General features: G+C 33.6%; 1 protein-coding gene across 2 annotated transcripts in view; it reads right to left on the bottom strand.

The window, feature by feature from the left end:
- LOC124540070 (transmembrane protein 68) overlaps positions 1 to 12,997 on the bottom strand; it is a 32,276-nt gene that overhangs the window by 15,720 nt on the left and 3,559 nt on the right. Inside the window, exon 1 of one of the 2 annotated variants that reach the window (XM_047117481.1) lies at positions 6,005 to 6,263. The exons of the other annotated variant lie outside the window; for it this stretch is intronic. Within the exon in view, the coding sequence (XP_046973437.1) occupies positions 6,005 to 6,146 (142 nt within the window). The 5' untranslated portion in view covers positions 6,147 to 6,263. Of the gene's footprint in view, positions 1 to 6,004; positions 6,264 to 12,997 lie in introns of those variants that run through there. 2 annotated transcript variants of the gene reach the window in all.

Genomic DNA, 12,997 nt, shown 5'->3' with positions numbered 1-12,997 from the left:
TTTACTGGCGAAAGGGACTAAGTTTCAACCGGGAGTCCCACGACTCCCGACTTTTTTCAACATCATATAATCGTAATAATTAATCGCAACGCTCGGTTACCTCGCTGTTACTAACGATGCTTTCGTGCACACACGAACTAAAAAATGCAATTAACTTTAGCGACAAAGGTTGTCGATTCGATCCCCTACTAAGTTTTTACATAGTTGGCAAACGTGCAAATTCTTCTAATGAGAAATAACTACCGTCATTTGACATCTGCTAGACCGGGGGTCTTGCTATACTGAACCTTAAGGAATGTGCAGTCTCCTTATCTGAATTCCTTACCAAGTCGTATCGGTTGATGGAAAACAATCTTTTTATTTTCTTTCTTTGTTAGAGGACGCTTTATAAAAAGTGCTTTAAAGATGACAATTCGCTGCTACTTTGGGACTAGAAAGCTGCTCAAATTAACCGCTAAGCATAGGGATATATAACGTATGCAAGACTGAGCGTGCTCGTAACTCGTGCATCAAGACAGTCTTTTGTTTCCTTTGATAGTTCCATAACAAGTCACTTAAATGTAATTTAAAATAATTCCATCGCATATTAGTTGTAGCTAGTGTTGTTATTTAGCACAGATAAATTAAATTTATTAAAACAAAGAAATTACTCGAAAAGTATATGATTTTGTCAATATCATATGTCACATAGTTCTAACGTTCACATTGTTAGACTAAAAAATTCTTAATTTTAGCTTTGATTCCGATGCCGGGAATTTGATTTCACTGTTCACAAAATAAGAATTTATTAAAAAAATGATTTTTTTAAATTGGCTTGAGCCGAGATGGCCCAATCTTAACCGATGTTTAGGGTTCAAACTCAGGCAAGCACCACTATATATATGTGCTTAAATTGTGTTTATAATTAATCTCGTGCTCGGCGGCGAAGGAAACATCGTGAGGAAACCTGCATGTGTCTAATTTCATCGAAATTCTGCCACACGTGCATTCCACCAACCCGCATTGGAACAACGTGGTGGAATATGTTCCAAACCCTCTCCTTAATTAAAGAGGAGGCCTTAGACCAGCATTGGGAAATTTACAGGTTATTACTTTACAATTATTTACACTAAAATCTTCCATATTGAATTCCATTTTTAAATAATCGATATTCGTTTTTTTTAAATCGTTATCGTATCAGCAAAATCGCATACAGTTGCATCACTAACAAACAATGTTTGTTTCACGTTCGACTCATCGTGACTTCGCTGACTGCAGCGATCTAGTAACATACATAATACACACACAACACAACAATTTACAACAAAGTTCATCCGATTGTACAGTCAGCAACGACATAAACCAAATAAAATTAAACATTTTATTACTATATTTTACTAACTAACCAGATCTATATACAACTTTTAAAATGTTTATTATAGAGAAATTCTTTCTCTTGAATCTTTCTGTTTATTGATAAAACCACATTAAAATCGAGTGCGTTGTACAAAACATCTATGCGTACAGACAGACATTTTGGTATATCGATAAATCCATAATGTAAGTAATTTATCGATAGATGAATAGAAATAATTAATATATACCTTCTACAATGACAACTCTTAGGCCAGCAGTGGGAAATTTAGAGGCTCGTACACCATCGAATTACATTCTTGTGCAAATTAGTTAATTAATGAAGCAATATTTGTTCGTGTGATTTGGCAAAACCTGAACATAATATACCCAAAAGATTATATTATTTAATTTGGCAGGCAGTCTAGCAAAGATTTATTTACCCAGTCTTTGTCGGAGCTGACTGTACGTAAAGAACAATCTCGAAACAAATGTGTTAGTTAACAATAAACAACAATTTCCATTATAAAATATTATATAATTAATACTTTTTGCATATTAATCGTAAAATTATTTTGTAACAAGTCACTTTGAGAACCGATATGGCTTAGTGGATAAAACACATCTCATGTGTTTAAAGGCTGCGGATTTAAGTCCAAGTAAGCACCGGTAAGTTTCTAGCTTATATAACCAGCAAGTAAACAAAAGTTCAGTGGTGCTTGCGTTAGTAAAAACCCGCAATCATCTGTTAAGATAAACCTTCCAGCCAATGGACCATCCAGATCATCCAGATTGGCTAAAAAATAATTATACTGCACTGTTATTGGTGTTCAAGCATATGACGATTTCATAGTTAATGACGTCATAGGCCGTCCTAACATTCGCAATCAATAAATTATATTTTTTTCAGTCACAGTATAAATATTATCTGTATTAATCTGCTTGTCCTTTTGCCTCACCCCCTCAGACTCGGAGGGAGGGTCTTAAGTACGCTATACTTTTATTCCGCAATGTCGGTTAACAGTGAATGACGAAATTCGTCTGCGGTGTACTGTTATCTCGAAACATATGATTTGATATATCCATTATTATCGATATATCTGTGGTCGCTTTCGACATACAGATCGAATTCTATAACTATTGGTATTCGTTTTACATACTATAAATGCGAAAGTGCGCCTGTCTCACCGTCTGTTACTCTTTCACAAACAAAAACTGAATTTGATAAAACTGATGAAAATGTATTAGCCTAATATCCTACGACATGAGACACAAATATACAAGCGAAGCTGGCGACAACTATACTAACCTAACCTAACCATTACTGCGAACTGGTAGATTACACACAGAGGAGTTTATATTAAGGGACAAACATACAAAGCCCTTTTCTTCTTTTGAGTTATGTATTCTCGCAGTCATGTTACGAAACTAACATATATTCATCACAATCAGAATAATACTTCAGGTACGCATGGAAGTTGTTCTCTAGATACAAAATTAAAATATGAAAAGGGAAAGGTTTGAAGAGGAGGCATAAATAAGTCCATAAGTCCCATGGTTAGAAGCCCGGAGGTGAAGGAAAACACCGTAAGGAAAACTGCATGCAGGGCCATATTTAGGGGAGGGCAACCGGGGCAACTGCCCTGGGGCCTCCACTTGAGAGGGGGCCACAGTTTTCAGCAAGTTAACAAATACTGAGATATAGTTAAATTATAATTATGTTACTATTTAATATTTTAAAAGTTACCGATACAAATACGAAACTATTCATAGCTTACTGATTGAAATAAAAAAAAAAGAATTAATTCATAATATTGTAATTATTAGGGTGTTCACGCTTCTTTTTGTCTAGGGCCCTCACTGCTTTGTGGCCCCGGGGCCTCCACACCTTTAAATCCGACTCTGCCTGCATGTGTCTAATTTTATAGAAATTCTGACAAATGTGTATTCCACAAACTCGCATTGGAACAGCGTATTGTAATATGTTCCAAAACCTTCTCGTCGAATGGGAGAAGAGGCCTTAGCCCAGCAGTAAAAAAATTAAAGGCTGTTGTTATTTGGTGGTTGTCCCAAGGCTTTATGATACATGGGATTACCTACTACGTTTGTCTGACATTAGTCACGAGAGGCTGGCTATGTAGACATCGTTTTCAGTAACAAAGGGCTGTGACGTCTTACTCCAGTAATACAATATTGCCAAAGCTTGCGAGTCACATTTATATCAGAGGTTTAGTATGTTCGTATGTGTGTAGTGTCGATCGACACTCACACAAATAAAAAAGTTTTTAGCAGTGGAAACAACGTAATGCTAAAATTTTATTTAACATCTTTGACGTAATTATCTTTACCTGATGCCTCAAATTCAGACTGAAACTCAAATTCCTTTGCTCAATATATAAGTATTACACTTTTTGATGGTCAAATTAAACCCTACCACCGGTTCGGAAAAAGAAACACTCTGACGTAGAAACGGCGAAGGAAACTCAGCGGGTCTTTTTTTGTCAAATTAATTAAATACACATTGAATATGAATTGAAAAAACCGGGATGCGATCGTTTCATTCCCAAGGTGTGCTATCAATCATAAACTATTTGTATAAATAACCTTTCACACACAAGCGTTTCTTAACAATTTTTTTGTTTTTGGCATCAAAATCAAATTATACAAGCACTTTTGAATCGTCATTTTACAACTATTTTAAGTGAAGTTACCATCGGTTCGGAAAGTAGACTCTACCGAGAGTCAGTAGTTACTATTTTTCAACATTTAAAAAATACATTCATGTTAGTTTTTTATTTTTTCTTTTTATGGTATAGGTTGGCGGACGAGCATATAGACCAAATGATGGTAAGTGGTCACCATCATCCATAGACAATGACGCTGTAAGAAATATTAACTATTCTTTACATCGTCAATGTGCCACCAACCTTGGGAACTAAGATTTTATATCCCTTGTGCCTGCTGTAGTTACACTGGCTCACTCATCCTTCAAACCGGAACACAACAATACTGAGTACTGTTATTTGGCGGAAGAATAACTGATGAGTGGATAGTACCTACCCAGACGGGCTAGCCACAAGGCCCTACCACCAAGAAGTTAGTTACAATTGTATATGTACATATGTAATATATCTTGCCTAGAAGTCAACAAGTATTAATTCCACGCTTTTATCGTCTCAAAATGTTAGCTTACCGCGAGATAATTAAATAAGGATCACGTTACATTGTTTGGCGTGAAAAGAAACAAAAGAACGGCACTTGTCAGTTTATTAAGACAATTATTCCCACAGCTTTCAAAATAAATAAGGTTAAACGAACGAGTCACAACACAAAGGTGATGAATCAAATTATTTAAACATGAATTTTCCAAATAACTCTTAAACTTTCTTAACGGTATACGAACCTTTTACAAATATTTACTTTATAATCTATATTATTATAAACGTGAGAGTAACTCTGTCTGTCTGTCTGTCGTTTTCTTTAACGACCAAACCGCTGAACCGAATTTGATGAAATTCGGTATGAAGTAAATTTGAACTTCACGAAAGGACATAGGCTACATTTTTGTCTAACAAAGCTAACTTGAATAAGATATAATATGATTTGATTAGAGAATATATATATTATTATACACCTATATTATAACATTATACATTTGAAAGTAACTATATCTGCCTTTCAGTCACTCTTTCACTGACAAATCATTCAACAGAATTTTATGAAATTTGGTATGAAGCAAATTTTAACTGCAAGGAAGGATAAATCTGCGTGACTATGATATATTAATCATTATCCCTCAGACTTCAAACATGGGCGAAGACCGTGCGAAAACCGCTGAGCGAATTATAATTAAAAACGTGCAAAATAACAGTTTATAAAATACTATTGCAAATGAGATAAGTTTAATGCACAAAAAAGTATTTATTAAATAAATACTCCTATTCACAAGAAGTCACGTATGCGATTATAATTAAAAAAAAAAAAATACAAATATACCTAGCGACCTGACCCGGCTTTGCATGGATACTTGATATGTATCGTTATATTATGACCAAATAAACTAATTATAAATTGTAGTCTATATATTATTCTATCTAATGTATATCTTATATTACTGTAAAAAATCTACCAAAATCGTTAAGTATCTTTTTCGTAAAAGAGTAACAAACATACATACATATTTCCATCCTTGCAAACTTTCGTATTTATAATATTAGTCCTACTTATATAAATAGGATTATATATACAAAATTACAAATTAAAAAAAACCTAAATTGAATTGCTAAGAATGACAATACTTAAATTACACTAATCATATACTTTTTAACTTTAAAAAAACGCTATTTTTTTAAAAGTGCTTCACGCAAGAACCTATGCATATTTCGAACTGAAAGTTTCATTAAATTCATTGCGTTACATTTTTGGCTTAACACTATAATACAATATATGTAATTTAACATAATTTTTAATAATAATAATTTAAAATAATGTTTATGTCGCGTAAAAAAAATATTGCACATAGTAATGCAATAATGCTGGATTGCATTTAACGATTGGCGATATTCGAATTTTAAACATCAATAAAGTACCTATAGAAGACATTTAAAAAAAGAATTACAGATTAAATAAAACCTTTTTTTGTTGATTAAATTAATTTAAAAAAAATACTTACGGTAAAACAAGCCGATATAAAAACCGACAACGGCTATCACTAATTTAACGACGTCGCTTGTGGTGTCCGCACCGAACTTTTTTAATAAATCACTCATTATGTAAGCTTTCACTGGTCGCGCCTTACACTGATTCTCCACCATGATTAAAAAGTTATTATTTTCGAACACTGATAACCCAATGACCGGTACAGATAAAAAATTTAAAATTAAAAAAAAAAGCGTTCGAATGACACGAAGGCTCGTTCGAGAATGATTCCAACGCCGACGAAAGTGCTGAGCTACACTTGCTGACCCTAGCTATTTATCTATCTAATTATGTTTACATATTAATATTATATTTATATATATTTATTGATAACACGATAATACAACACTAGTTAATTTTACATACTCCAGAAAAAAATCGTTGAAAATCTTAGATAATTTGAAACGGAACTTTCAATTATACCATTTTGACGTAAAAAAGTAGCCACGGTGTTCCATGAACGTGTGGTAGATTATATATGGCCTATAGTTAAGTCTTTTTGTATTATTTCACGAGACGAATTAAGTATGTACTTACAGTCAGAGTAAGAAAACCTTCGTCAGTTTTCAAATTAATTCCTTTATCAAGTCGTAAACTCTTAGTACCTTTTGAATCTAAACATCGAATCATTGTGACGTAAAATGTCATTCTCGATCGGTCAAACTGAGCACACGAAAATAGATCTTAAGGTGACGACCTTTTCTTACCCCGACTGTACATAAAAATTCAGTTTTTGGAGGCCGGCTAGGTCCGTCAATTTCGATTAAATTGCATTACATTTACTAATCTCATTTGCAGACAAAACTTTAATTACATTCGTCAGAAACGTTTCACGAAAACGTCACACAAAAAACGTTGCACACAAATACGTTCAAATAATTAACGTTAGGAATGATAGATAACCGTTGCATAGTTCTATGTAAATGTCAACGATCAGACGGACAATTTACGCGTAGCAGATGAAGACTGCAATCGACTAGTTTTTGCCCTGCCACCTGTAATTATATTTTTAGATATATTTTCTTATACGGTATACTGCATCGCGTCCCCATACAACCGGTGCTTCTCAAACTTACTTATAACTTAATAACTTTTAATACTTTATAGTTATTTTAAAGTTATATATTAATATAGAAATAATTATATACTACGTTATAAATAGTACCAAACCAAGAACAATAAACCAAAAACCATGCACACTTATCTCATAAACACAAAAGTAACTCTAACTGTTGTTCTTTAACGGCTAAATTCAGTAAATTTATAAGAAATTTAAATTTGTTAACAAGTAAGCTTTAAGTCCATGGCAGAGAATAGGCTACTTTATTATAACTAACAACGACAAACTGCTTAAAAGGAAACGAAACCGCGGACAACAACTAGTTTCAAATCAATATCAAAATATAAATCAAACGCAAAGTTAAATAAACAAACAGTATGCCGTAGCTTCAGTTACTATAAATCTCTTTATCTATACTAATATTATAAAGACGTATAGTTGTTTGTTTGTATGTATTTTGTCTCCCAGAACTAATAAATAAATACCAAAAAGAAATTGAAAGAAAGCTAAATTATTCATAGTGTTATAGGGTATAAATTATATTTATAAAAAACGAAACCTGGGCAGGACGCTAGTTGTTAAAATATCATGATACGAGTAAAACTATATAACAAAATACTATAAGTATACGAATCTATCCCAATAAAGGATATTATCGGGAAACAATAGGACCGACCCAAAAGTATAAAAGGAAATATTTAAATTATCTATAATAAATACATACTAAATAATATTATAAATAAATACTGAATTAATTTCGTTGCAGATGAAAAATAAAGAAATGTAGCCAAGACGTTATCAAACCTTTCTGATGGAAACATAAACAAATCTTAAGGCTGTACGGAAAGACAGACAAAACGTACCCATACGTATAAACATTAAAGGCCATGATATAAATATATTATTGTATTCACTAATTAGTATATGAGGAACAGAAACAAAAACAAACTTGATCTTGGTGACCAACTGATGATGGTAAATGGCACGTGGGCACCACCGTCTATAGACGTAAGCTCTGTAAAAAATATTAACCATTCCTTATTGTCAATGCGCCACCAACCTTTAAAGCTAAGGATGTTATGTCCCTTGTGCCTGTAGTTACACTGGCTCACTCATCCTTCAAACAGGAACACAACAATACTAAATATAAGTAATTAGCGGTGGTGCCAACCGAGATTGTCTTTCAAAAATCCCTACAACCAAATAAAAAAAAAACGTTTTATCGTAGTGATCTGTTATAGGTGGATATTTAAAATCGCGATTTTATATTAAAAATGTGAAACTCAAATTAATTTAATTCTATTAAACCTAAAACTGCAACCGAATCAAACTTTGACGACCACTGTTACATACATGATAATGACAGCCTCGGAGGCTTCTCCTATAAATTACTACATCCTGCATTTTTACTAGCCAAGGTAACATTTTAAAACCTAGATAATTACGTAAAGAATGACTTGGTCTTCAACGTTGATGAATGGACGTTTGAATTAAACTACCATCAACGGATTACCCATAAATCATACCTAGACTACTCCTGTGTGAGAAAAAAATAAATATTGGACAACATCACATACATTACTCTGATCCGAATGTAAGTAGCTAAAGCACTTGTGTTATGGAAAATCAGAAATAACGACGGTACCACAAACACCCAGACCAGAGACAACATAGAAAAGTAATGATTTTTTTCCACATCGATTCGGCCAGGAATTGAACCCAGTACGTCGGATTAGCGTACCCATGAGAAAACCGGCGTAAACATTACTTGTCGTCGTCGTGTGGATGACTCCGTATCTCACTCGTAAAATACTGACTAAACTTATTATCACACGGAATTTTGATACTTAGGTCCTATAAATTTTATAATTATTAAATTCGATATTGCATATCACAAACTGACATTTCACAATCGTGTTCTGCAGTGACTTTCGAGTTTCTTCTTACACCCCTTTATATTACCTTGGTATATTATGTATGTATTTATATTACTTTGGTATTGGTGTAGCAAGATCTGAATTCCAACGACAATGCCATGTAGGACTAAGAAATAAATTGTCAAAAGATCTTTTTTTTTTAATGAAGCATGAATATATTCTATTCCAATAGAAGTAGGAAAAATGATAAACAAATCTTACATTCACGTATTTCATACGATTTGCTCATAACTCTGCTATACTGTGCACTATTAAGAGTCAATCATTAATATATCTTTATTTATAATACAGCACTATTATACTTAACTACCTATTTCCATTGTTATTTTACTTACAAACACTACACTTACAAAATTCCGATAGCAAATTCGTCGACGTTCAAAGCGCCATATTTTCGCAAATCCATAATGAATATATAGATCATCAAGCTCTCGACCAATCACATCGCGTTAATTTGCCGTCAAATATTGTTTATTTGACTTCCGGTTGTAATATAGTATACAGAGACATTTTGTCATATCAGCTGAATGCACGGTCTGCTTATGAAACTTGGTACAGTTCCTTAAATTTAATTACCATATTGTTAAAATCGTTTAAGACATTTATGACTTAGGTGGTAAATGGCCTGATTATTGCTTGCAACGAAATAATTTGTAATACCGTCAATTTATACTTTAGTTAGATACAAGCGACGCGTCCCGGCTTCGTACGGGTGCAATACTGATACCAATTATAATACAGAATTTGTTTATTTATGACATCAAATTAGAAACTTCGAAAATGTACAAAAACCTTCCTCTGTAATCATACTAAAAAAACCTATCATAAGATTTCAAATTAACATGGTTATTTTTATTATTAAAGTTATTGAACAGTCTAGTGAACAAGACATTCGTAGATAATATCGAAATATCGAGCTCCACCGAACAAATAAAACATGGTAAATATCCCGAAATCAATAACTTTAATAAAACCCATCCTGTTAAATCTGTCATCAAAATCAGTTGCGTAATTTTAAAGATCTAAGCATACATAGGGACAGACAGCTGTAAACGACTTGGTTTTATACTATGTAATGATAATGATCTTAGCGATTAACACATGACAGATGATGATGACTTGACTACTGAAAGTAGCCCTCTACCAAGGTTACACCATATCTTCTGATTCTCCAGCTTCACACCCATTCGAATTCCGCCACGTTTTTGTTACTGGCTCTCCCACCTGAAGACCGACCCAACATAGATGTTCTTGACCGAAACATTCATCTATACTTCTATACTAACTAAATATTATAAATGTGAAAGTAACTCTTTCTGTCTGTCTGTCAGTCATTCTATCACTAGTTACGAAATCGGTGAATTAAATTTGATAAAATTTTAGTATGAAGCAAACTTGAACTCAAAGAAAGAACAAAGGCTACTATTTTGCCTTAAACTCGACTACCAACTCCCTAAACAGAGAGCGAAACCGCGGACGACTACTAGTTTTGGTATATAGTAAAGTAAAAAGTAAAGTAACAGCCTGTACATTTCCCACTGCTGAGATAATGCCTCCTCTTCCATTAAGGAGAGGTTTTGGAACATATTCCACCACGCTGTTCCAATGCGGGTTGCGGGATACGGGTCACATGTGGCAGAATTTATTGGCGATGAAATTAGACACATGCAGGTTTCCTCACCAGCACGAGATGAATTATAAACACAATTAAGCACATGTATATGCCTGGGTTTGAATCCGCAATCATCGGTTAAGATGCACGCGTTCTAACCACTGGGCCATCTCAGCTCATACATACATATATACTATTCTTAGCCAATTTCCAAAAGATTCCGTACACATCTACTCTGTAACGAATATTCCGTATGTCTTTTCGATAACATTTTCTGAGAAAAGTGTTAATATCAATATTATTTTCTCTCCACGTTTATATTCACACCCAAATACATCTTAATCGTATTGGAGACATAAGGCAACGTGACAGCGTCTGTAACAATGCGCCATAAACCCACATTTGGTGTACATTTCCAGAATGTTTCAATACATCTCTTGACGCAGACATCATTGACGCAAACGTAATTACTGTAGACTGAAAAAATACCTTCCATTTATTCCACTAACTTCTCAATTCTGATCCAAATTAGATTCCTCACTAATATGAAACTCTGCTTAATCGTCACTGAGGATTATTTCTACTGTATCCAGTCAATCCAACTTTGACATAGTTGCATTTGCAATATAGGTACTTTGCTCAACGGCAAATAATACGTTTCGATTTTATTGCGATAATTTGACAATTCGTAAGTAGAAATGGGACCATATACAACATTATTTACGTCCTTTCATTGAACGCTATATACCTTGTCAAACTATGGGTGGAAAACAGTCGATATTTAAGCCAACGTGGCTTAATATGTTACCAAAGAGTATGTATTCATTATATACTTTTCATTATTACACAGTATAAAACAAAGTCGCTTAATGCTATCTGTCCCTATGTACGCTTAAATCTTTAAAATTACGCAGTGGATTTGGATGCGATTTTTTTAGTTGATAGAGTGATGAGAGAGGAAGGTTTTTGTATATAATACATGGACAATGTAGTAAAGAACCTAGAAAAAATCTGTAGTATATTTAGTATCAAAATTGCACCAGTGTGAAGCCGGGCCGGGCCACTAGTTGGATATATTTTATTGGATTTAATCGAAGGGACATCGAGAGGATTTTGCGTATGACATGTAGGCAATAAAAAAGCTAATTTCATTTATCTCACATCGTATGTTCGAATCGAAAAAACAAGTAGCTCATTGGATTCGTAAACAAATCCTAAAAATAAGTTCGACGAAGAGAAAAATGACCTTGATGAACTATTTATTGATCTCAGCGACAAGTAAACTGCAACTAAAATACATGCATAAAACGACGCAAGTAGTCGAAACAACACAAAAATTCAGAGAATCAGTGTCTGATAGGGTAGTGTAACTGAGACTTTAATGGCACTTATACTAGCTGCGTTGGTTAATTATTTACATGCATTTTAATCAATATTAAAGTCTCACAGAAGAATGAGGACAACTCTAAATGTATGCAAGAAGAAACAATAAGAAAATCGCGTAGTATTCATCATATTACATTATTTTAAAAATAGAATGTTCATAATCTTAAACGAAACTAACAAGCGGAAAGAGGTTTTATGGGTTTTTCTTTACATTATTTGCGGATTAGCATGAAATACTTGGAAATTGTGGCATTAAATTCATATTAGGCTTTTACGTAAAAACGTTCTCAGAAAAGAGATATTATCGGCTATTATTTCAGACAGATCTTCGAAACATTGCGATTAGAAACTTGGTGGTAGATCTAAGTGTGTCCTACGATTGTAAAATTGGTGCATTGGGCATTGACAATGTAAGAGATACAATTGGGAGTGTTGTCCGCTTACTGCGAGGTGGTCCATTTAGTCTTGGCAGACAAGTAGACAACCATTGGCTATAACACCTAATTGGCTAATACACCTGCCCTTATCCCAATATTATTTGGGATCGGTGCAGCATGTCTTCTCCTTCCATACTTCTCTGTCGGACGTCATCTCACAAGTAACATTATTTCTAACCATATCTTCTTTCACACAAGCCATCCATCGTTTCTTTGGTCGTCCTCTACCTCTATATCCATCCACATCCATTGACTATATATAAATTAAAAAAGTCGAGTTACATTTTACGCCTAATTATCAACGAAACATTGCTATGTAACTCATTTTCTACAAATATAATCGTTGTTATCATTTGATTGGGACTTCAAAAATTGACACGAGGACGATTGATAAGAACATCACATTTTTGGACCCAATGTAGTTTTCATAAACTTCTGTGACAGAACATCAAAAAAAAAAACAATAAAATCAATACATAAAACTTTAATGTCGCGATAATATATCGAAAATCATTTATCGTTAATTAACGATTGT

The sequence above is a fragment of the Vanessa cardui genome, chromosome 24 (genome assembly GCF_905220365.1).
Source record: "Vanessa cardui chromosome 24, ilVanCard2.1, whole genome shotgun sequence".
In the NCBI taxonomy this organism is placed as follows: domain Eukaryota; kingdom Metazoa; phylum Arthropoda; class Insecta; order Lepidoptera; family Nymphalidae; genus Vanessa; species Vanessa cardui.
The sequence above is the reverse complement of the archived record's forward strand: the minus strand, read 5'-3'. Positions and strand labels throughout refer to the sequence as shown.